Consider the following 24,870-nt stretch of genomic DNA (forward strand, 5'->3'; position numbering starts at 1 on the left):
CAACGCTTTCAAATTGCTGATAGCCACAGGAGCTGAAAGGAATCCAAGCACTATCCTCCTTTTGATTCTGTGGAGTGATCCCAGATGCTTTAATAACCATACATTCACAAGTGATCCCTGCAAAACACAGCCAATAGAAATATTTTGGGGGACTTGGACATTTCTTTCCAAATCACTTTTGACATAGGAAAGCTTCAGGTTGCTGAGAAACTAATTTTACATCCATTCTCCAACATTACTAATTTTTTTACTCACACATAGCCTTGGTAAATTATTTGCTTCTTGGTTTATACAACACGTGTTTTTCCCACAAGGGAATAGGCTATGCTCAATTGTGGCTCCCAGAGGACTCATTTCCTAAAATAGATTCTGAAATTTTTATTAACAAAACATTTATTTTGCATATCTAGCATTCTGTATTCTCTATGTATAATGCTTTGTAATGTAACATCTATCAAAAAGAAAGAGCCTTTAAGCCATCCAGATGGTACTGATGCAATACAATTTAATGCCTGAGCAAGAACTAGTGATTTGTGATTTACCTTTTGCACCATTGCAATGTATCATTCTGTGTTTTAAAAGTTTGGAAGGGCAAATAGTCACCAATATCATTGTGGCATTAGACTATGAATCTCTGTAATACCATGCCCAATACACAATAGTTATAAAATAAATTTATTGAAGGGATGGTATGATTTGGGTTTGTCTTCAACCACTAACTTCCTGTGTTACTTAGGGCTCTCAGTCACAAGCAACAGAAATGAATTCTAGCAGATAGAGACATGAGAGGAAAAACCTAATGTATGCACAGTAGCTCAGAGACTAAACGGGAAGTCTGGTCTCTGAAAGAACTTGGGTAGTGAGCAAGACCAAAGATGAGCTATGAGCCTGAAAGAATGCTCAAGAAATGTTTCACCTTCAAACTTCTTAGCAAGTTGCATGCACCTGGCTGAGCCCAGACTGTGTGCTATCTGGTTGCTTCCGGGAGATCTGGGATGCAGGTGTCTGGCATTTCTCAATTTCTGTGGTGGGATGTGTCTCTGTCTGTCACTGCAGCTTGTAATTTAGCAAATCCCCCAAGATGGGAAGAGGTTGACAAGTTGGGCAGTGTAAGAAAGAGCTGAGTATTTTATGCTTTCCAACTGGCTCCCACACCCAGTGTCTACCATTCTGAATTTCCTTGATTCTTTGACTTTTGTCATATTTGTTTTGACACTCTTTAACACCAAATGAACATGACCATAGTATATTGCAGTTCTCAGGCACTTAAAAACCACCAAGGAAGTATGCACAATTGGTCATGTATCTTGGTCTCCCTTTTTAGTAAATCCCAGTAGTATAATGATCCTAAATCTATCCTAAGCCTTACTTTACCCCATAAACATTAATTAATTATTCAAGAGATTCTAATGTAGACTTCTAATTAGGACCTATGTTCTAGTGTTATAAACCATGTCTATTTTTCTTAAGCCTTACTCCCACTCATCGGTCTCAACCAAAGTCCCTTCCTTCACCTGGGAAAACCAGTTAAACAGATACAAACTCAAACTCAACTTCCCTCTCTTACAATTTCAACTCATAATTTTTTCAACTTGTAATTCTTGTCTTTACCCATTTCCATCCCCATGCCTTGCTTTGTTCTTCTTTCTTTCCAAGACTTAAGTGTCCAGTTGTGTTCATTGTGAAGCTCTCCAGTCTAATACTTACCTTCCCTTTTGTATCTTTGGACTCACTTTCCTGAGCTGTAATACCCTTTGCACCCCAAAGCATTCAGTCTCACTTGGCCTAAAAAAATTCTTCATTGAGCCTCTACTTTCAAAGACTGCCGGCCTGCTCCCCACCATCATCTTCCAAATCCAGAGATCTGAAAGGAGCCATTTGTACTCCTGGATGATCTTCCTTGCCTCTCATTCATTTCTCAGCTATCTTAAGTGCTCACCCTCTGCATATAGTTTTATTCTCCAGCGTCACACATGACTTCCTGACTGCTAAAGCCAAGGGCCCCTTCTCAGTCTGCTTCCTTCCTGACATCTCAGAAATATGTGGAAACCTGTTGAGGTTCTCTGACTACCTGTGTGCCTTTCGATGCAAATCCTTCCTGAATCTTTTTCTTCTGCTTCTCAGATGATATTTTATCAGTCTCTCTGGCTAACCTTCACTCTGCCTGCTTTCTCTTCTAATCCTGGCTATGCTCATCTCTTGAGTTGTGACTGTGACATAGATGACACTGAGATACATAGCCCAACCTGATTCTCCTGTTTTGAAGTACAGATCTTCCCAACTGATCACTTCCAAGGAGTGCTCGGACCATTCCATCATCTCTTTTTTTTAAAAATTAATTATGATTAAGTACATATAACCACTTGTAAATATACAGTTTAGTGACATTAAGTACACTCACCTTATTGCTCTCCACCATTCCCATCCCCTTTCTTTCCTTTCCCTTCCCTCCCTTTCCCTCCCTACTTTTATTGTTTTTTCTTTTGCTGGGAATCAAACCTAGCACATCCTAGGCAAATACTCTATCACGGAACTACATCCTCAACTCCTATCATTCCTTTCTGATACTTACATGGGCAAGGGGAACAAGACTATTTCTTCTCTACTTTCTGCCACACATCCATGTCACTGGCTGTGTGGTGATTAGGGCTAAAAACATGGTCTCGGTAGGGTCTCCTCTGGGCTTATCTCAGTCTGTGACATTGGCTGAGTTCCCACTTCTCTGGTCTCACTTCCTCATTTTAGTACTCTCTGTGTTAGTTGGTTACACAGTCATTCTACCAAAATAACAGCAGCTTTGTTTATTTGTTAGCAAATCCTTCCTCAAATAACTTGTTCTGGGGGGCAGGGCTCATGCTAGAGCTGAAGAGAAAAGGAAGCAATTGAAGCAAGTGATGAGGGCATAGCCAGAAAGTAGAATTTCCTAATATGTTGGAGCAGGATGTCAAACCTGGCTTTGGCTTCGATTTATGATACAAACAGTCCCACCCACACTTGTTATGAAGTAAATGGCAGAATGATCCCTCAGCAAAATGGATTCACTGAGTTATCACCATCCTCAGCCTGGACAGTGATTAGTCATCAAGGGACAACTACTGACATCTCTGTGAAGATGAAAGAGATACGTAGTTGAATGGAAAAATTTACCCAGAAAATAGGACAAATTTGACAAAAGAGATACACATATCTTTTTTTTTTCTTTCTCTCTACTGGGATTTGAACTCTGAGCTTTGTGATTGCTAGGTAGATACTCTAACCCTGAGCCATTCCTGCAGCCCTTGTTTGCTCTGGTTATTTTGAGATGAGAGTTTCACTTTTGTTGAGGTCTGTGCCTATTTTTGTTGCTACCAGGCTCAGCTTCTTCTATTAAGATGGAATCTTCAAGACTTTTACATCCTGACTGGACTTCAGTTGAAATCTTCCTCTCAGCCTCCCAAGTAATGAAGATTATAGGCATGAGCCACTGGTGCCAGGCTTTCAAATGCCTTCTTGAGTGCAACATTTATAAAATCATGGGTCAAGTAGGTTTTATTTAGTGTTTATTTAATTTGACAGAGAAATTTTGCTTATGAATGTTGGTCCATCTTCAATGCTAAGAGACATTTTGTATTTATTTCACTTCCAGACTTCTACATATCTCTCACATCTGACCCACAAACCACCCCCACTTTAGTACCATATGGTATCCTGTTTGGGTAAATAACAGGTCAGGTATTTTAGTGAACACATCCTACTTTGTCTTTCTGCCACAGTAAAGCCCTCCAAAGGTTTAAATGTTTACAGCACAGAATGTCACAGGATAATAGTAATAAAAGCAGATGTCTGAGGGCCAGGCATGATGGCTTATACCTGTAATGCCAGCTACTCAGGAGGATGGAAGTTTGAGGCCAGTCAAGGCAAAAAGTTAGGAAGACCCTATCTAATCAATACGCCAGGCATGGTGGTCTGCACACCAGCAGTCTCAGCTTTGTGAATACTTAGATAGGTGGGAGGAATATGGTCCAGGCCTGCTGAGCATAAATGATCCTATTAGAAAAACTACCAAAACAAAATGGGCTGGGGACTTAGGTGGTAGCATAGCCTGTCTAGCAAGTTTAAGGCCGTGAGTTTGAACACCAGTATCACCAAAAAAAAAAGAAAAAAAGAAAAAGAAAAGGCAAATCTATAATGCCTTCCACAGAGCACCTTAATTACACTTGACTAAGGACTTCTCTGGGAGGTAATTCGTGCTCCTTCATTAGTTTCCTATGAGGAAACTGAGGTCCTGTTTAGTTAAGTCAAATGCTGCAGGTTTTTCTGGCTAAATTGCTCAGCCTACCTGGGCACCCAAGGCGACAAACTCTGGGATGTCTAAGCCCCCGATGGCCTCAAGCGTGGCCAGATCTGGAGATAACACCTGCCTGCCCTCAGCCGACTTGGTGTTTGTGGCCCCTGTGATGGAAGCACGTGGGTGAGACAGCCCTCCCTGTTGGAAATGCCCCCAGGTGGAGCCCAAGTGTCATTCAGGCTGCCGCTGGAAGGCGCCCAGAACCCTCCGTGGCCACTGGCCACAGCCAGCACGTGTTGGGGCTCGCATTTTGCCAGAGGCCCCCTCCACTGGATCTGCCCTGCAGACGCCACCGCGCTCGGCTTGGGGGACCCTCCGCTCTCCTGTCCGCTGAAGCGCTGCTCCAGCCGTGCGCCCTAGGATCGGCGGCGCCCCAGGTGCCATTCTCGCGCTGCGCGTCCGCCTCGCCGCCTGGAGGCCGCGGGTCCTCCACACCCCAGGGGCGGAGCGAGGCGCCTAGACGTCAGGGCGGAGAACGAGCGCCGGCGAGCGCGCCCTCCCGGCGGCTGCCCGCGGCCCACGTCCCCGGCTGGCTGGCGCGGCCGGCGGTGGCAGCAGCGGCGGCGACCGTGAGCTGCAGATCGCGGTGGCGCTGGGGCGCAGCCACGCGGCCGCGCGAGGGTGGGGGACAGAGGTCCCCGATCCAGCCGTGCGCACAGCTGTTCCCGCGGCCGCAGTGCTGCGGGCGGACCCTAGGCGCCCCCCCTCGACTCCCCCCGGGTTCCACCTAAGCCTCCCCGGGTGCCCATCCAGTTCTTTGGGTGACTACAGCGTGTTTTGTTTTTTCTTTCTTCTTTCTCCTGCCCGCGGGTGCCCTTCTCCAGGATGGCAGAGGCGGAACTGCACAAGGAGAGGCTGCAAGCCATAGCAGTAAGTCCACTTTCATTTCATTCTCCTGCTCTATTGTCTGGGGTGGATGGGAACTCCGAGGGTTCGGGACCAGAGGCATGCCAGCTGGGTAGCCTCAGGGCGAACGCCTGTCAAGGCTCAGCCGATTTCCCTTTTAGACGTCTGCAGACCAAACCCGCAGGGCGCACTTGGAACTGGTGGGCTTAGAAATAAGATGCTGGCGGCTGGGCTTTGGCAACCGGGCTCAACAGAGGCTGGGGAGGGGGCGCCCGGCGGAATATTATCACCTGGTGCTTTGGGACATGTTGGCTTCCTACCCTGTAGGAAGAAGCGAATGGAGGAGCGACCTGCATGGTGGCTGCCGTCCTCTGCAGAAGCCCTTAGCCTGTTGTTAAGTGGAAAACCAGGAGCCACATGCACAGCCAGCCAGCCTCTGCATGGAGAGAGCCTCCTCCCAGAGGTTGGGAGTGCTGCTTTTCCCTTCTCCATTTGATACTGACCATGGCTCTGGCACCAGCCACTACCCTGGGCTGGCCACCTCTCACAACAACTGAGTGCTGGGACTAATATTCCAAGGGAGCCTCTCTCCTAAAGGTGTAGATTAGTGGAAAACTCGGGTTCCCCCATATAACCAGTTTTGGCAAAGTTCATATGCAGTTTCAGAAAAGTGTACCCATGTGTGCCTTGGGTACAAAAGAAATAGAACTCTCTGAGACTGCCTAGATTTGAACAGACTTGCCAGGCTTGCCAGTGATCCACAGATGTGGTATTTTTACTGGAACCACCACAGCTGGATTATATATTTCCTTTGCGGATGAGGGAATGATTACCACTGCTATATGAAATAAGAACGATTAGAAGAGAAGGTCTGTTAACATGTTGGTGCAAAAGAAACTCCAGACGTTCTTCTACCTAAGTACATTTTTTTTTTTTTGGTGGTGGTGGGTTCCAGGAATTCCCTGGAAATACTATAAATTTGTTGGAGAAATACTGTGTAATGTATTGGAAACAAACTCCATGAAAGTGTTGTTTTTTTTTTTAAGACTTTGGACAGATTCTTTATTGGGAAAATGCACACAGGCCTTAAAAAAAAAAAAAAAAACCAACCCAAGCATTTGATGTGGTCTTGGCAGATCTGAAAGCTCTTGAAGACTAGCTCTGGAGAGGGAGAGAGCTGTGTGTCAGACATGGTAATGGGCTATGGTTTGCCTCTGAGGTGGTCTTTGAATGTGGCCCTTAGAGCTCCTTTCCTTTCCTGAGTACATGTGTAGTTTGATGGTTAATGCAGTTGTTCATAGTTTCTCAAAGTTCAGCAGCACGGCAGTGTGGCAGTATGTTCTAAAGTTGATAAGAATGGAGATATTCAGCTGGTGGTGCCATGGAGCTGGTGGTTGTTTTGTGTAAACCGAATAATTGGCTGCTTCAACCGTTGACTGAGTGTCTACTGCAGAGAACGTTTGGTCGCTCCCATGGGCTACTGCTGACCGTTTCCAACAGTTGTCACATTTTCTGCCTTTGCATGACCAACTTCCCTGGATTCCTGAGGGACAGCTGGCCCCTATGAAAGGACTTGCTTTCTGAGCACCAAGCCAGTAGCAGCTCACATGGGGCCACCCTTTCCAAGTGGGGTTGAGTCATCTCACCAGAGGCCAAATTGATTTTCAAGGAAAATGTAGGAAATCTTTTGATAGAGAAGACAAATACCAACTAGTTCCTACTCAGTAGTAGGACTGAGCTGGTCCATTGAACTGGGGAGCCATTGATGAATCTGGGAATGGGTCAATCTGAGTGAGGATGCACCATTGTTATCAGTTTGGATTGACCTTAGTCATTGTATAGAGAGGTGGGGAGTGGGGAGATAGGAGAGAGAGAAAGGGAAGGACACAGACAGACTTAAAGAGAAAGAGATGGCCAGATGCCAGTAGCTCATGCCTGAATTCTAACCACTCAGGAGGCTGAGATAGGAGGATGGTGGTTTGAAGCCCAGGCAGGAAAGTCCATGAGACCCTTGTCTCCAATAAACGACTAAAAAAAAAAAAAAACAAGTAGCACTGTGACTCAAGTGGTAGAGCATTCACCTTGAGCAAAAGAAGCTCAGGGATAGCGCCCAATGCCCAGGCCTAGAGTTTAAGCCCCAGGACTAGGGGCAGAGGGGAGGGTGTGGGAAGAGATAGAGATGGAAAATGCACTGTGGTTTTATGCCATCTAGCAAATCATAGCCACTTTCCTAGAGTTCTCCAGGAATCCTAAGGAGCTCACAATCCTTCTTCAGAACCTAGCATGCCCATAGTCTCTCAGAAGATGTGAGGAAAAAAGAGAATGAGTCCCTACCCATTCACCTCCTTGGGCTTCTGAGTCTTTGTCAGTCTGGAGTCTGGGCTTCAGTTTCCTCATCTATACAATGGGCTCATGAGTTCTGTCTCCTGGGCTACCTGTGAGGCGTGGTGGTGATGGAGGTAAAGAGCCTGTGATATAGTCACTACTAGGTTAGGGATACTCAGAACCCTCAGTTCTTGTCTATACTGATGCTTTTTTGAGGGGGAGTGGAAACAGCATTTTTGAAGTAGAAAGCCTTGGCTTCTTTTCCTTCAATTCTGACTGAGGCCAGGCCCTGACCAGTGTTGCTTCCTCTGACTGCTACCCGTGGAAATAGGATTATGACTTAGGGTATTTACAAGTGGTTCCTCTGGCAGATCCTGCTAAGACCCAAAAGTCAGTGTCCCTAAATATCAGCTGTGAAATGGAAATTTTCACCTTTTACACAATTATTATTATTGTTTTTTGGTTTGGTATGGCTAGTATTAAGGCTTTTTTTTTTAACCTCAATGTTAGTGTTTTACCACTTGAGTCACACCTCCACTTCCAACATTTTTCTGGTCATTTGAAGAAAAGAGTCTTACGGACTTTTCTGCCTAGTCTGGCTTTGAACCAGGATCCTTAAATCTCAGCCTTCTAAGTAGTTCAGAATTAGAGGCGTCGGCTACCGGCGCACAGCTTGCATGATTAATTTATGTGCTACAACACAAGATATTTGTCATATAATCATCTGCAGGATTTTCCTATCAAAGAAAATTAGAAAATTACCCAGAAATGACAGCTCCTTAATTGAATCTCCTCGTTAGATGCAGAGATTAATCAATGACAAAAGATGTCTCTCATCTCATTTCCGGCCCCTCCCCCAAAGAAAGTCCTCTGACAACTACTTCTACTCTACACATCGACCTCTCTTGGGACACTCTCAAAGCATCCTTTAGAATATACAAAATGATTCTACAATACAGTGGGTGTGAATAAGGGTTCTTGGAAAGAATAATAGAAATTGCCATTTATTCCCCTGGTACATCCAGCAAGGCACTACATGAAGTGGTTTATGTTGCTGCATTGTTTGTTTTAGTCATGGAGGAAATAGAAAATCTCTTATTACCATATAATAACAGACACTGTGCCTGTCAGCACTTACTTGTGGATTATGTAAACCAACCTTAAGGAGTTGAGGAACACTTCCCCAAAATGGAGACATTTGAATGAGTTTTAAAGATTGGGTAAAATAACATAGACACTAATATCATGTTCTTCCTAATTACTGGATAATATTATTTATTTCTTGTTAGTTTTTTTATTTAGGTGAAGTAGTTAATGTGAGAAAGAGAAAACCAAAAGCATGAAGATATGAAACCAATAGTTTGTCCTGCCAACAGCATAACAGCATAAGCTCATTAACAGGTTGACATGCTTTTAACACACATTATCTTAATCTTAACAACCAGTTCAGAGGCTAGGCATTACTTTCTTATATAGAACTAGCTCAATGTTAAACAGTGCTGGGATATGAAGACATACTATAGCCACTAGAGACCATAATCTGTTATGCTGAACTACCACCAAGATGGCAGAGGCACCTTTCCCTCTTCCCATGTACTGTGCAGGTGGTCCACAGCCTCATTATGAGTGCATGAGACACCGCAGGCTGCCTTCTTAAAACTGGGAAAACTCGAGAGAAGCCAGGAGGCCTATGTCCTTTGGAGACTCTTCCAAGCCTTGGGCTCAGTGCTCAGTTACTAAATGAGTAACATTTCTTTGAGGAAGTTGCTGTTGTGTCTCAGTGAAAACTGACTTTGGGGGAGGGTATATTATGTCTACCCAGCCAAGGAGAAGATAGTTTTCCTTGGGCATGAGTGAAAATACTGAGTTTGTCTTGAGTAAAAGCCCCCAAGAACCACATGGACAAGGCTTCTAGCCAGCACCAGGGACCAGTGAGAATGCAATGAGTTTATTTGTGTGAAATATGAGATGTTCATCTACACTATATTTCCTCTTTAAGGAAGTTGTCATTTATTAAGAACCCACTTAGTAGAACTATGAAAATGATCTTCTGCATTAGCACTTAACACTGTACACCATCCTTGAACATGCTGTATTTATTCTGAACTGTGTGGGGCAGGTCTTATTGTTTGCACTTTACAGTGGAGCATCCAAAGGTGTCTAGATCACATAGTGGGTTATAGAAGAATGGTGTGAAGCCTTGGTCTCTCTTGACTCCCAATTCCTTGAGTTCATGGCATATCCACCTTGGAAGGTGCCATGACCTAGACAGGATCTACCACTGGGTCTTCCTGAGCTAAGATCCTGTGGCTGGTGGGAGAGGGGTAAGCCTAGGGGAGACACTTGGAATTCTATGGAATCTGTCATTATAGCATTTCTCTCTTGAAAGTCTCATCTCTAAGTGCAGTTAGTGGTTTATGGCTGTCAGTAGATCCTGTTTTCCATCCTTAGGAGTCCTGGGTATGGTTAGCTTAGGCTGGCTGTGCCCTTGGCTTCCCCACAAAAAATAAATCTGTTGGCTTTTCCGTATATTAATTTTTTTCATTTCTCTTCTTGTCTTGGGCTGATAGAGCCCTGGGATCTAGGGTTGAAGTGGAGACCAACGGCCCTAAGAGACTATATACATGGCCTCCTGGCTATGAGAATGTCCCACACCATTGAGGTTGGTCTGCCTAAGATGGACAGGCATCCTTGCAACGATTTACATGTGACTTCAGCCTAGTACCCAATGTCAGAGAACTGTCAGAGGGGCTGTCAAAACAAACACTGTGGGTTTGTATGGGCACACACACACACACACACACACACACACACACACACACCTACACACACACACACACACACACACACACACACACACACCACCCTTTACGACCCTGTGAACAGCTGACAAAGAACTGGAAGTTTCAAATCCTGGCTATTCATCTGTTACCTGCTCCCATTATAGGCATGTGTGATACATATGTTTCTAAAATTCCATGTTAAGGCCTAAAACAATCAAACCAAAAATGGTTTTCTGGGGATATTGGTGCTGAAAAAAGGTTCACTTTGGCTAAGTTTACAGAGCCTCCCAGTGGATAGGTGACACCTTTGAATCTCTCAGAGACATTACTGGATCTGAGAGTGCCAAGTCAATCTTACACAAGCGTGTGTAAGGGTCATACAACTCTCTGGACACTTAATTATATCTCTGTATATTTCAGGCTTTAGCCTCTTAGGGACAAAGAGCAGATACTCTGGCAAACTTTTAAAGTGCCCTGAGAAATACAGCAGTTACTTTGTTTGTTTGTTTGTTTGTTTGTTTTGGGTCCGGTCATGGGGCCTGAACTCTGGGCCTGTCCCTCAGCTCTTCAGCTCAAGGCTAGTGCTCTACCACTCGAGCCACAGCCACTTCCGGCTTTTTTCTTTTTGCTTATGTGGTGCTGAGGAATCAAACCCAGGACCTCATGTATGCAAGGCAAGTGCTCTACCACTGAGCCACCTTCCCAGCCCAGCAGTTACTGTTTTAAAAAAAAAATAGTAATTTAAAAAAATAGTAGTACCAGTAGCTCACATCTATAATCCCAGCTGCTCAAGAGGCTGAAGTTTGATGATTGTGATTTGAAGCCAGCCTGGGCAGGAAAGTCCGAGACTCTTATCTCCAAATAACCAACAAAAAGCCAGAAGTGGAGCTGTGGCTCAAGTAGTAGAGCATTGACCTTGGAAAAACATCTCAAGGACAGTGCCCCAGGCACTGAGTTTAAGCCCCAAGAATGGCGCACATGCACACACTCATGCACACAGGCACACACATTTGTTCATGTACATACATATGTGATTATATAAAAAGCCAAGCAAGGGTAGTTGTAAATGTTATGATCTGTCAATATCTAAAGGAAAACCAGGATTCAGTAAAGGTTTTATTTTTATGTATTTATTTTTGCCAGTCCTGGGGCTTGAACTTAGGACCTGGGCACCATCCCAGAGCTTCTTTTTGCTCAAAGCTAGCATCCTACCACTTGAACCACAGTGCCACCTCCAGCCTTTTCTGTGAATGTGATACTGAGGAATTGAACCTAGGGCTTCATGCATGTTAGGCAAGCACTCTACATTTGTATATGGATAATCCAGTACTTTGGGGATCACTGCTGTTGGCCCTTTGAACTACTCATATTTCATCACTACTCCCTTTGGGGGGATGTTGATCAACTTGCTTGGCAGCATGAGTTGGTCATGCTAAATGACCTTGCTGAGACAGTAAGTGGGTGTGATGCATAAGGACAGTGGGTATGAGGCTGGATTTCAGTCTGGTGGGGATAATTAGGACCATGGGGAGTTCCGGTCACAGAAAAGAGAGGCTCAAGTCCTAGCCTTTTCACTAACACCTGCAGGATGTCATTGCCCCCTAGTTTCTTTATCTGTAATGTGAGTATGGTGACAATACCCACTACATGGAATTGTTATGTTATTTGAAAGATTTCATGGGACCTGATCAGAGCAGGTATATAGTAAAACAGCCACAGAAGGTTTCTATTTATAATAAGCAAATAAACAGCTCATAACTCATGCATCTTTAAATAGAAAACAGACACAAAAGGAGAAAGGCAAATTCTGTTAGCCTCAATATTTTTGCCAAATTAGGAAATTTCAGATGGTTGTAGTATCTATAGAGATTTTTCAGTGTATGAGGATAGTAATAATTATGAGGAGGAAAGGGAAGAGGAGGAGCAGGAGGAAGATCTTTTGCAGTGGCCCAGAAATTGCAGACACAATAGATTCCAGGAGTCAGTATGCAACTTAAATGAGGCTGAGGGAAAAGTTGAGGCCCTAGAGAGAAGATGCTATTTCTCTGTTAAGATGTAGTTAATTTATTCCATGTGAAAACATGGGTCCTATGTTACTATATCAACTTACTTTTAAGAGAAACAAGAAGTCTTGAGTTTTTAAATGTAGGATCTCGCAATTAGTTTTAAAACTTTCAAAATATTTGTGCTGGGGCTGGGAGGTGGTTCAGTAATAGAGTGCTTGACTTGCATGCATGAGACCCTGGGTTTGATTCTTCAGCACCACATAAGTAGAAAAAGCTGAAGTGGCGCTGTGGCTCAAGTGGTAGAGCAACTAGCCTTGAGCTGAAGAGCTGAGAGACAGTGCCCAGGCCCAGAGTTCAGGCCCTGACTGGCAAAAAAGAAAAAAGAAAAAAAATGTGTGTGTGTGTGTGTCTGTGTGTGTGTGTGTGTGTGTGTGTGTGTGTGTGTGTGTGTGAGTGAGAGAGAGAGAGAGAGAGAGAGAGAGAGAGAGAAGAGAAACCCACCCTTTAGGGGTTAGAGGTATGGTTCAGGTGGTAGAATGCCAGCTAGTGAGCAAAAGCATCAGATACTGAGTTCCAGTCCTGGACTTGGACAAAAAAAATAAATAAAGATTTGTGGTCATACTCCCACAGTTCACTCTTCACTCAGAAGACTAGTGAAGGGGCCTGAGAATCGGCATTTCTGGCAAGTTCTCATGTGATTCAGTTCCTAGCTGCAGCTGCTATTGTAGGAAACACACTTTGAGAACCACGGATGAAATGATAGGCGATCAGTAGCAGAGATGGCCTGAGTTTTGATGTGTCACATGCTCATTGTCACATGCCCAGGAATTTTTGTGGTTTTCATATTTTGAAGAAGTAAAATAGAATAAAAGATCAAATTTTTTAAGCAAAAACCTAAAACACAGCCTAGTTTGAAAGTAATGTCTTTGTATTCTCACATTGGGTGATGGATTAAGAAGTCTTTGGTTGCTTGGCATTGGTGGTTCACACCAGTAATCCTAGCTATTCAGAAGGCTGAGATCTGAGGGTTGCAGTTTAAACCCAGCCCAGGCAAGAAAGTCCATATGACTCTTATTTCCAATTAGCCACCAGAAAATCAGAATTAGAGCTGGGGTTTAAAGTGGTAGAGCACTAACCTTAAGCAAAAAAGCTCAGGGATGGTGCCAAGGCCTTGAGTTCAAGAAGTTGTCTGTGGTCACTGGTGGCTTTGCCTGTAATCCTAGCTACTCAGAAGGCTGAGATCTAAGGATCTCAGCTCAAGGCCAGCCCTGGCAGAGAAGTCTTGTCAGACCACCAAAAATCTGTAGCTTAAGTGGTAGAATCCTGGCCTTAAGGATAGTGCCCAGACACTGAGTTCAACTCCAGGATCTGCACCAAAAATAAAAGTCTTTGTCTTGAGTACTTGCTGCTTTCATCTATCTCAACAAAGTGAATTTTCTGCATGTTGATCATTTGGAGACATCTGTTTAGAGAATTTGCCTAGGTTGGGAACACTTGCCTGGGAATAACTGACCAAAACTATGCACTACAAAATTCTCTTGGGGAAAATTTAGGGGGTAGCTCACTGAGATAAGTTGAAAGGAGCTATCTAGTAGTATGGGTGGGGGTTATGGGTTTGAGCAAGATTTGCCATGTTCTGGTGGTGCTATAGTTGGAGAAATCCCATCATAAGTCAGCCAATGCAGTCTCATGGGGCCTTCTCAGCCTACAGGTGCTTGCTGATGGGCAGGATGGCTACTTCTCACCTGGGCAACTCTAGTAGAATGACAGGATGAGCAGCAACTGATGTTCATCTACTTCCTGGTTGGTTGTTCAGGATTGTCCAAGCCCATCTGTGTGTGCACAAGGGTGGTTTGTTTATTGAAATATTGAAGAAGAGTTTATTCTCCTAAGAATGTCATCCAGGCTTCCCTCACCCTTATTTATAGCATCCATTATTTGAGCCAACCCTTCATTTTTGGGAGGATTCAGCCTCATGCAGTCTCTTATTTGTCTTATAACACAAAGCACAGAGGCTGCACTGTGTGGATGAGGTCTAAGAGGACAAGGACAGACTATGGGTGATGAGCCACTCAGAACAGGGCACTTTGTTAAGGCAAGGTTGTTCATGAGCTCTGGAGTTGGGAGAATACCATCCAGCTGAGACCTATTTGTGATAGAAAATACCAGTAGCAACAGAGGTTGGTGTGGGGCAATGCATGTACGGTTGGTTAATTATTATCTCAGTATTTTTCAGTAGTTTCATGTTGAGTTAAAATGTTCATAAGGAGACAATTAAACACAAACAGAATGAAAGAGACAGACAGATAAGGCTATAGCTTATTTGCACATGCTTGAACATAGAAATACTTTAGAGCCAGGTGTCAGTGTTCACTTCTGTAATCCTAGCTTTTTAAGAGGCTGAGATCTGAGGATCACAGTTTGAAGCCAGGACAGGCAGGAAAGTTCATCAGATGTTTATCTTCAGTTAACCAGCAGAAAGCTGGAAGTAGAGCTGTGGCTCAAGTGGCTAAGTGCCAGCCTTGAGCAAAAAGTTAAGGATAGCGGCTAGGCCCTGAGCCCAAGCCCTAGTACTGGTGTGTGTGTGTGTGTGTGTGTGTGTGTGTGTGTGTGTGTGTGTGTGTGTGTGTGTGTGTGTGTGTGTGTGTGTGTGTGTGTGTGTATGCACACACACAACCTTTGGGTTAGTCTTTGACCCCAGTATGCTTCTGTGGCTTTGTATGAGCCTAGCTGAAAGAAAAGCATTAGGGAAGTTGGTAGTTTTCCTCTACATAATGTGGAAGGGGAAAGAAAAGCCATTTGAGCCCCAAGATTAAAGCCTCAGCTATAGATGAAAAGGCCCTGGGCCAGACTTAGAGCTCATCTTTCCATCACTTCCTCTGTGGCAGGGATTTTATCCCCCAGTGGGCTCTCAGGATCTGACAGTCTGTACGCCACCAGGTGTCTTCAAGGTATTTGTCAAACCTGCACTTTTTTCCCCTGAAAAATAAGATGGTATTTTTTAACTGGTTTACTTATTATTCTAAGTGGGTGGGATTTTTCTCCTCCTCTACTAAATTATAACCAGTCATCTTAAGTATTTTATTTTTTAAATGCAAGGCTGAAACTTAAAACTTGAAGTTTACAAAAAAAACATTATTCTTAAGAGAGAAACATATGCTTGAAAACTTAACCCCCTGGGCAGGAGACAGAATATTTTCTTTTTCTGAGTTCCAGTGCTAATGTTGACAACTTTAAAGCCAATAAATACCAGACAGGGCTTTGGGACTTGGTTAACTGTGATAATGTGCAGGTCCTCCACATGATATGATGTAAGGCCAGGACTTAGGGAAGGTGACTGTTGGCTAAGTTTCATGGAGTCTGTCTAGCAGCTGCCCCTAGGATCCTGCCTGTGGTCTGAAACAGTGGCTATCTAGGCTTGTCTTGTCATCTTGGGCTGATAGCCACCTCTAATGGGGTGGGAAGTGCTTAGAAATTCCTTGTCCCAGTGGTACTGTGAAACCCGCATCTGAGAAGTTCAGGTCAATCCTGAGAAGTCAAGGTAATCCTTGAAGTGGTGATTATCCAGGTGAGCAAAATACCAATCTAGAATTGCAATGCCCCCATCATCTGGATGCTTCACTTTTCTTGGCCAGGTGCTGGGCAAGCAGCCTTGAAATCTGAGCATATGTGTTCAAATCCAGTACTATTAATGAAAGAAAGCATCAAGTCCAGAAGAGTAGCAATAGACGAGGATGTGTTTGGTGCAGATAAGAGGCTGGATGTAGAATACATTCACGAATGCTTCTAATAAACTAGAAATAAGGATCCAGTATCCTACTCATTCTCCATCCTTATTCACAGTGAGAATGAAAGAGATCATCAGATCAAGATTGGAGCTGATAGAGGGAATGAAGAGAAAGTACTGGCTCTAAAAGACACACTTGCCCACCTCTTCCTCCTCCACCCCCCACATCACCTCTCTGTTTTGGCATATCCTGACTAATGCCTCTGGTAAATTCTAGCTCTCCATTCTCCCTCAGCCTGGGGAAGCGGGGGAGAGAGGAGTCAGAGATGGAGAGAAAAAAGAGGCAGGATCAGCCAGGCTTGGCAGTGGAGGGTCCTTTTCCAGGACTCCCACAGCAATGTAGACCATCTCCCCGGAAGGAGACAGGCATCCTTAGAGGGATGAAAGCTGAGCAAAACATGCTCACTGCCTTGCTCCTTTCAGGGAGTATGGAGGAAAGGGTATCTCGGTGCCTGAGAGTGCCCCTGAACAGACTCCCTGTGGAGTACCTTCCATTAGGGTAAAACTCCAGATGTGCACAGGTTATAGGTTGACTTAGCTGAGCTCTGGGGATTGTGGTAGATGAGAGACTAAGCTCCCCAGGGGGTGGTGGAGGGCAGTCCCAACTCCAGCTGATTGGCACTTTGAACAAACACAAGCCCTGAGTCTTACACTTTTTCAAGAGAACTTGGGAAACCAGCTTTTGAGAGAAATCTGTTGCTGCTTAAATGTTCGCGATGATTTAAACACTATGAGGGCCAAACCAAACATAAGGAGATTTTAAACACAGTGTGGGCTAGATTCATTCTCCTTCTCAAATCCTCCTCTTCCTCAGCCACTAGCCTGGGCCACCACTTCCACTTGTGCCTTTCATCAGGTATTTTATTTGATTCTGAAGGCAATCGTGTGTGGGATAGAGGTGGGCAGGTGTTATAGTTTAGAGCTAAGTGAGATGTTTATACTTTCATACTTATATTTGTTAGGCACATTGGTAGAACAGACCTACTAGAAGCTCATTTGTCATAGAAATGAGGACACTCTGGGATCTGAACCTTATAAGAAAACTGTAGGCAGAGGTCAAAAGTCAAGTTTACTGCTTCCTTCTGTTCCTTTTCCAGTGTGCTGCAGGAACTCAGAATTCCTCTGTAAAAGCTAAAAACTGCATATATATACTCTGTAAAAAAAATCAATTTTGACATCGATGTTTTGGTGTCTTAATTTGGATACGTGTGGAGGTTAGTGTAGCCTCTAGCACAATCAGGAGACAGAGTGGTTCCCTTCCCTCCGAAACTCCCAGTAAGCATAGTTTTATAAACTGCTAAATGCAAGTGGTTTACTTTGAAGGTTCTAGAAGTTATGTTGGGGTAGGAGGTTGGCCAAAACAAGAAAGTGGGGTTCCCAGCTACTTGGAAGAAAATTGAATCATCACCAATATCCTCTGTATCTATGTAACAGGGTTTTGCTTCTTCACAGCAAATACCTAAATGCCTTCCCCTTCTTCCTTTTCCTCCAGCCTAGCTCATTTACTAGGGCTGACACATTTTACCCTTTAAGACATTGACCTAACTGTTGCAGGGGACATACTTACAGTAAAATGATTTGTTGTTTACCCAAAATGTGTGTTGGGCATTCTGTATTTTGTTTGGCAAGTTCAGAATCCATTTCTTCTAAGTCTATGTTTCTATACTTTTGTCATGAGAATGAAAATACCTTTTAATTTTAAATAGCATGCTTTGTAGGGAATTGGGACATGTATTGGGAAGATAAGAAGAATACCTCCTTATATTTAAATGTGTTTTCAAGAAATGTTTTGATGGGAGGGGGGAAATGGGACAGAATGAAGGGATGATATTGATCAAGAAGCACTATACTCATAACCTGACTTATGGAATCATAACCCCTGTGTACAACTATTTAATCATAATTAAAAATAAAAACAAAGAGAATTGTCTTGGGGGGGGGGGCTGTATATTTAGCACATGCTTTTAATCCCAGCTACCCAGGAGATGGAGAGAGTAAATTTCAGCCCAAGGCTGACCCAGACAAAAAGCTTAAGATCCTTAAGTCAAAGCAGAAGAAATAGGAATATGACCCAAGTGGTACGTTGCTTATCTAACAAGTAGGAAGCCCTAAATTCAGTGCTCAGTATCATAAAGGAAAAAGACAGGGAAGAGGAGGGGGTGGTAGGGAGGATGAGAAGGAGGAGGGGGTGTGAGGGAGGGAGAAGAAGAGAAAAGGAGGAAATAGATGAAATATTTTGTGACCAACTAGTCATACCCTTTCTGAAAACAAGAAATGGTCTCACCTGTGCTTGAGGGGGGGAAGACATTTAGATCTGAGAAATTGGTGCATTTCTTGGCTCTTCACTGCTCTTTTCTGGCTCACCATTTGAATAATATAAAACTGCAATGACTGAACAAGAAGACTGCTCACACTGAGTTTCAAAATAACATTGCTGGCCTTCATCCAGCCATAGATACAGATTTTACACTACATTGAGCAAGATGGTGCCTGTGTGTATGGTGACGAGTTACACAGTGGTCACAGCAAACCATTGCCAGCCTGGATGCTTTGGCAGAGAGCAGTGTGATGGCTGATTTATTTGTTCATTTTTTTTTCCATTCACTTGTTTTGCTATTCTAATCCCAATGAGACAAGAAGAGAAATCCGCTTTAGATAGCAGCTTTGGAATAAAGAATGAGAGAGCATTGCAATTTCTGACCTAGATGGAGAAGAGGGGGTAAACCATTGTCTATGGGCCAGATTTGGTCAGAAGCTTCTTTTTATAATGACTGTGTACAATGCATTATTTTCACATTATCAAATGATTTTTTAAAATTTCTTTAAAGACAATTTCATAGTGAGACATTACTAGATCATCCTCATAATCCTAGTAGCTACTCAGGGGGCTGAGATATGAGGATCATGGTTTGAAGCCAGTCTCGATAGGAAAGTCTGTGAGACTCTTATCTTCACTTAACCAGCAAAAAGCTAGAATTGGAGCTGTGGCTTAAGTGGTAGAGCACAATCCTTGAGTTAGAAAAGTGAAGGGATAGCACCCATGTCCTGAGTTCAAGCCCTAGTACAGGCACAAAAAAATAAAGACTATTTCATGGTACATGGTACATGGTACATTATCTGAAATTTAGACTTCAGTGTCACAGCCCTATCTATTTCTGTATGGCTTATGGCTGAGTTTGTGGGGACCAGCCAGGGGTGAGTCGACACAGCAAATGCCATCACTCCTACACAACTTCAGATATCTACTCTTCGACCATTTACAGAAAAACTTTGCTAACTCTTTGTGGCTGTATTTGAAATTAAGGCTCTGAGAATCTTTTAGCCAAAGTAGTAAGTGTTATGTTAGTGGTAGTTTAGAACAACAAAGCATCTCAGATGCCTTTTCCACTGTTTTCTGGGCCTCCTGGGAAGAGAGTTACATGTATTAGAGAACTAGCCTGTGAGCTTCACCACTTTAGAATTTTCTCAATATATCCTCACTATCTAAGCCCAAAGCATGTTGTTTTCTTTTAATCAGAAAATCATATCTCTTAGAAGTAATAGTTTGGCTCCTCTAAAAATAAGTTCATATACTTCTTTAATTTTTTTTTCAATTGACAGGGATGTGGAGGAAAAAAGCACTGCAGATTTTCTAGGTGAAATTCCTTGGTCCCTAAAACTTGCTAGAACCTCATTTTCTTCTCCCAGAGAACTTTAATAAGAGTGAAATGTCAGACTGGAGGTCAGAGGACACACCAGTCACTTCCCTGGTCTGAGGAAGAAGCCAGGGAGGCGTGGCTTACAGCCAGTCCAGCCCTTCACTGAGGGCCTGGAACTAGAACCTCTCATCTCCTGGAACCCTGGGGCCAATATGTTGATTTGCAAATAAAGTGGCTGTCACAGGAGAGTCTGGGTACCAGAGTATACTCTGGGCCTTCCTGAGTCACCAAGTGCTTCCTGTACCCCTTCCATGTTCTTCTTTCCTTCCTCCTTCCCTCCCTCCCTCTCTCCCTCCCTCCCTCTCTCCCTGTCTCCCTCTCTCCCTCCCTCCCTTCCTTCCTTCCTTCCTTCCTTCCTTCCTTCCTCCCTCCCTCCCTTTTTCCTCCCTCACTCCCTTTCTTCCTTCCTTCCTTCCCTCTTTCTTTTTATTAAAAAACATATTTAGCTTATTTCAGTTGTACTCAAAGAGTTTCATTGTGATATTTGTATACATGAATATAGTGAGAGGGGGGTGAAATCAGATTTACTCCTTCTATTACTTTTTCTCATCTATTATCTCCCCTTAAAAATATTTTAGACAGATTTCATTACTCAAATAGAATACATGAATATTTCCATGTCTTATTCAGAAAGGCCAGCTGCAATTTTGAATCTGTCTGCCTGGAAATTTCCAAAGGGACTTTGGTGCCTTGGTAATAGTATGAAATTGCTCAAGGTTTTGGGAGACAGCAGAGCTGTAATTGTGAAATCAGACTTAAAAAGTGATTAATACTGGGCTTGGGCTCACCATGTGAAGCTGTTGCTGTGAGCAATGTGGGCACATAGTTTCTCACTCTGTAGATAGGCAGCTTTGGTTTCTCTGGTTGTATGTATACTTGACTCTTACACTGCTACTTCTGAGCGGCTGTATGGAGACTGTAATGTGCAAGATTTCTCACCTGTAGCGCTATGAACATTTTGGACCTCTGTGGGGGGGGGAGGGGGGAGGGGGGGTGTATGACTGTCCTATATATTGTAGGAGGTTCCGTAGCTTCCTTGCTCTCTGTCTGTTAGATGCCAGGAGTATCCTCCGTTCCCCACTGTGACCATCACAAAAGTCTCTGGACACAGCCAAGTGTCTACTAAATGACAAAGCAACCCCTTTTGAAAGTCACTGATGTATAACATAAGATCATACAATACCAAATGTATTCCCCACATTTTCATTATTAGGGATTCATTCCTTTAAGTCTTAACTTAAATCTTAAGAATTTCATCCTTTGGTTTTTGTTATTTGTTGTTGTTTTCCAGACCACCACTGCGCTCCCCCTCCCCCCCACTGAAAACACAAATTTCTCAAAACATTGTAAAGTTTCAAGCCTGGAATGAAAAATGAGTATGATTTTCATCTTTTCTATCAATCCAGGCAGTGCTGCCTGTCATACTGTTTGGGGAAGATCTTTGAAGCTGCATGTTGGGGTTAAGGACGGGACACTGGATAGAATTGCCTCCCATGGGCATGAGATGAAGGGATTTCCACATATGTGCACAGAGCCTTCTTCCCCAACATTTCTGCAGAGATTCATTGTAGTCGAGCCTTAGCCTGGCCACTGCTGGGACATTTGTGGGGGATCCCTCAGCCTTATGCATTTGTTGGAGGTTTTTCCATAGGCACCAGAAAAATATCTTGAGGAAGAGATACCTTTTCTATCACAGCATGCCTCTGGGCTAGTGCAGGTGCTATAGTCTGTTAATGGGAACTGGGGCAGGAAACAAAATGAAGGGCATGGAATTTAGCTTCCTATCTCTTTCCCTGTGTAAAGTCTATTATCTTGTAGTTCTGGAGGTTTATTTCTTTGAAGGCTTGGGAAGGAAGGATCTGTCTTAGCCTCTCTCCTTGGCTTGCTTGGAGAAGGCCATCTTCTTGGATCTCTACATCATGTTCCTTCTGTGTGCCTCTGTCTTGGTACCAGATCCCCTCTTTGTGTCACCACAACAATCCTATTAGGATCTGCCCTGATGACAACTACTTGATTTATCTCTGTAGAGACTTCAAGTACCTCACCTGCTGAGAAACCCAGCCTTAGAACTTCAGTCTGTCTTATCTCAGAGGTCATAGATCAACCCAGAATAGGATCCCTACATGGTATCACAGTGACAGTTTGTACCTTATTCTGCTTCTGGCTCTAGCTTTGGAAATGGGGCCTGAAGAGAAATGGCAAGCAGGGCTTGGGGAAGGGTATGCACACCATATGCCTCAAGTCTTTGTCCTGTTTTTGTGCTTAGGACCTCCTCTGAGCATTTCATAGCTTCTATTTCTAGCCACTACCTTTTGTTGGAAAGGAAAAGCAGGACAGCATTGCACACTAACGTGTCACCAATATTAAACATCCCACTCTAAGCCAGTTAAAAGCCTTCAGGCAAGCTAAGAACTACCTCACTGGAACTCAGGACTAGGACAGATCACCCTCTACGGCCTGTGCTTTCTTTGTTCAGGACTCTGCATTGTTCTGCTACTCACTATCAGTAATGAACAAAATGGTCCCTGTGGGGTCATAGCTATTTCGTGTTTGCTGAATTCTGTTTTTCCTTTTCATCTTTGTCTACTACTGAGCAGGACAGGTATTATTTTTCACTGAGAGAGCAGAAGCTTAGCCAAAGCTGGGGCTATGGCTGGCACCCATACCAGCCTTCTGTGCCAGATCCTTTCCTCTGCTGCAGTTCACCAGCCCTAACCCTAACCCTGACCCTGAATGCATCTCTGAATGTATGTCCTGTATTTATACCATGTGAGCCACAGAGACCCACTGATCTTCTTACAGGGTCCAATCTTCACATTTCCTGCTGTCTCTAAGAGGCAGAAAGAAGTTTAAGCTTGGTGGCAAGAGGCCAAGGTGAGAGTGTTCTTTGTTCCAAGTTAGGTTTAGGGCAAAGGAAAAGAGCATAGGCAATGTCACAAGGTTTGTAATGGAGCAGTTTAATCTGGAAACATCCTGGAGCCTGCTGAGAAATAAGGCTGCCATGGCAGGGGTGCTAATGCAGAAGACCAACATTCCAGTGAGAAGATGAGACTTGGTCAGCTGGGTGGCAATGAGCCCTAGGATGTGTGTAGCTTCTCCAGGGCTGCTGTGTATCAGAGCAGAGTCAGGATGAAGCAGGAGCCACTCTGAGCCCCTGATGAACATCATTACCAATGCTGGAACATGCCTGAAGACTTTGGGAGGCTCTGCATGCTTTTAGTGCAATGGTTACTTGAAACTAGCTGTTTGAATCATGTTCTGTGTCCTGAGGCCTGGAGCAGCATCTCTGCCTACTTCAGCTGAAGATCTACAACCCTTTTGGAAGCCAATTTTGACTTGGAATGTGGAGGTTATTCCTGGACAATGTGACATCCCGTTCAACTTTCAGAGGAGCCTGGGAAGAAAGGGGTGACTCAGTGTGTGCACTTATTTTTGGGGAAAGCTAAGAATTCAGGCTTAAGCCACTCAGATTACCCATTGCCTGCCAGTGCTGGGTGCTATTGGCCAAGAGACTTCTGGGCAGAAATGCTGTATTTATCACCACCTGATTTTCCCCAGAACCTCCTACACACCAACACGAGGCTTATGAATTTGAAAAGAGGATGGAGAATCAATGTAAACAAACCTTAAAATCAGAGGAAATTATTTCGGGGCAATTACATCTGAGACCTAACTTTTGGGCTGAAGAACTGATATCATTAGAAAGCCTGTTATGAACACTTGAAATGTACTATGTTTATAGTTGTTTCTGCAAAATTCATTTAGTTGAAACATCAGTACTGTTAGAGGTATTATCATCGATTTTTTCACAAGTGATGAATATTAAGTTCAGAAGGTTAAAAACAGATCTCAAAACCACCGAATAGTCAGTAACATCAGCTAGTGACATCAGTGAGTCCAGGCTTGATCTTCAAAGACCATGCAAATGAACCCATGGGTTTTGCAAACAAATGGTTCACTTGCTGCCATTCTTTGATTGGTCTTGTGTATCATGAATGCGGCTTCCATTCTGCTCAGACTTGGCTTCAGGATCCTTAACACAGCACTGTACATGGCTATGACTGTCAACTGAGCAACTGTAGCTTATCTTTCTCTGTATTTTCTCACAACAGAACCTTTAAATCTGCAGACGTTTGTGTTTTTGTTGCTGATTTCTAGAGTTCTATTTATAACCTTTATTTTTTAAACATATGTAGGAAATGGAGCCTGCAGTACAGGGTTTTGTTTTGTTTTCTGTAGTCAATAGGGAGTCTGTGTTCTTTAGTAATGACTTTGGAGGGAAGAATGGTAATTTAGAACCCAAAGTTTTCCATATGGACAATCAACTTAATGGTGACAAGGAGATGGGAAGTGAACTGTTTAAAACAGCGAAGCTTTCAAGGAGTTCGGTCTGACTAATTAGGGCTGGAGGGTGAGAAAAATGGTAGAAAGGCTAAGATGATGACGTTGGGTTGGACACCAGGGGAGCATATGAAGCTTCAGTGGCTGTGAAAAAAAGTGAGCTTGAGAAGACACCAGTGAGTCACACCTGTAATCCTGGCTACTTGGCAGGCTGAAAGGGGCAGGATCACAATTTGAGGCCAACAAGGTCAGAAATGCTTGTGAGAAACCCTATCTCAAAAATAACCGGCAGAAAAACAGGGCTAGAGGCATAGCTTAAGTGGGAGAGCACCAGCCACTGCGATTTCTTCAGAGTGCAGATAATTGAGCTAAAACAGGGTTGACTCTCGAAATGGTTAGCATATATGAATAGGGTAGACTCAGTTAAAGAAATAAAACCTTTTTGTTTTATTATTTTAAAGAAAAGGCCACCTTAAGCCAGCAGCTGTCTCTAGAAGCCTGTTAGCAGGGATCAGGAGCTTAGCCTTCGCGAAGTTCAGGGCTCTAGGTCCTGGGAATGTGATAGTAAGAGTATGACAAGGATCCCTGTGAAATAAGTAATCAGAAATGAGGCCAGAGGCCAGGCTAGGGCTGGACAAGCTTCCCAGATATTGAAATGTAATGGTGGAAAGTAAATAGTTGTGAGTGTGTCTATTCCCTGTGGAGATGTGAGGATCAGTAAATTGTCCTGGAGTTGCACTTGGCCTATAAGAAAGGT

At 43.7% G+C, this 24,870-nt stretch overlaps 1 protein-coding gene across 1 annotated transcript in view; it reads left to right on the forward strand.

The window, feature by feature from the left end:
- Positions 1–4,908: 4,908 nt before the first annotated feature.
- The window catches only part of Palm2akap2 (PALM2 and AKAP2 fusion), a 295,986-nt gene continuing 276,024 nt past the window's right edge, over positions 4,909–24,870 (forward strand). Inside the window, exon 1 of the mRNA XM_042695250.1 lies at positions 4,909–5,197. Coding sequence (XP_042551184.1) covers positions 5,153–5,197 — 45 coding nt within the window. The 5' untranslated portion in view covers positions 4,909–5,152. The remainder of the gene's footprint in view (positions 5,198–24,870) is intronic.

This window comes from Dipodomys spectabilis, unplaced genomic scaffold (assembly GCF_019054845.1).
Source record: "Dipodomys spectabilis isolate Male_0828 unplaced genomic scaffold, ASM1905484v1 ptg000006l, whole genome shotgun sequence".
In the NCBI taxonomy this organism is placed as follows: Eukaryota; Metazoa; Chordata; class Mammalia; order Rodentia; family Heteromyidae; genus Dipodomys; species Dipodomys spectabilis.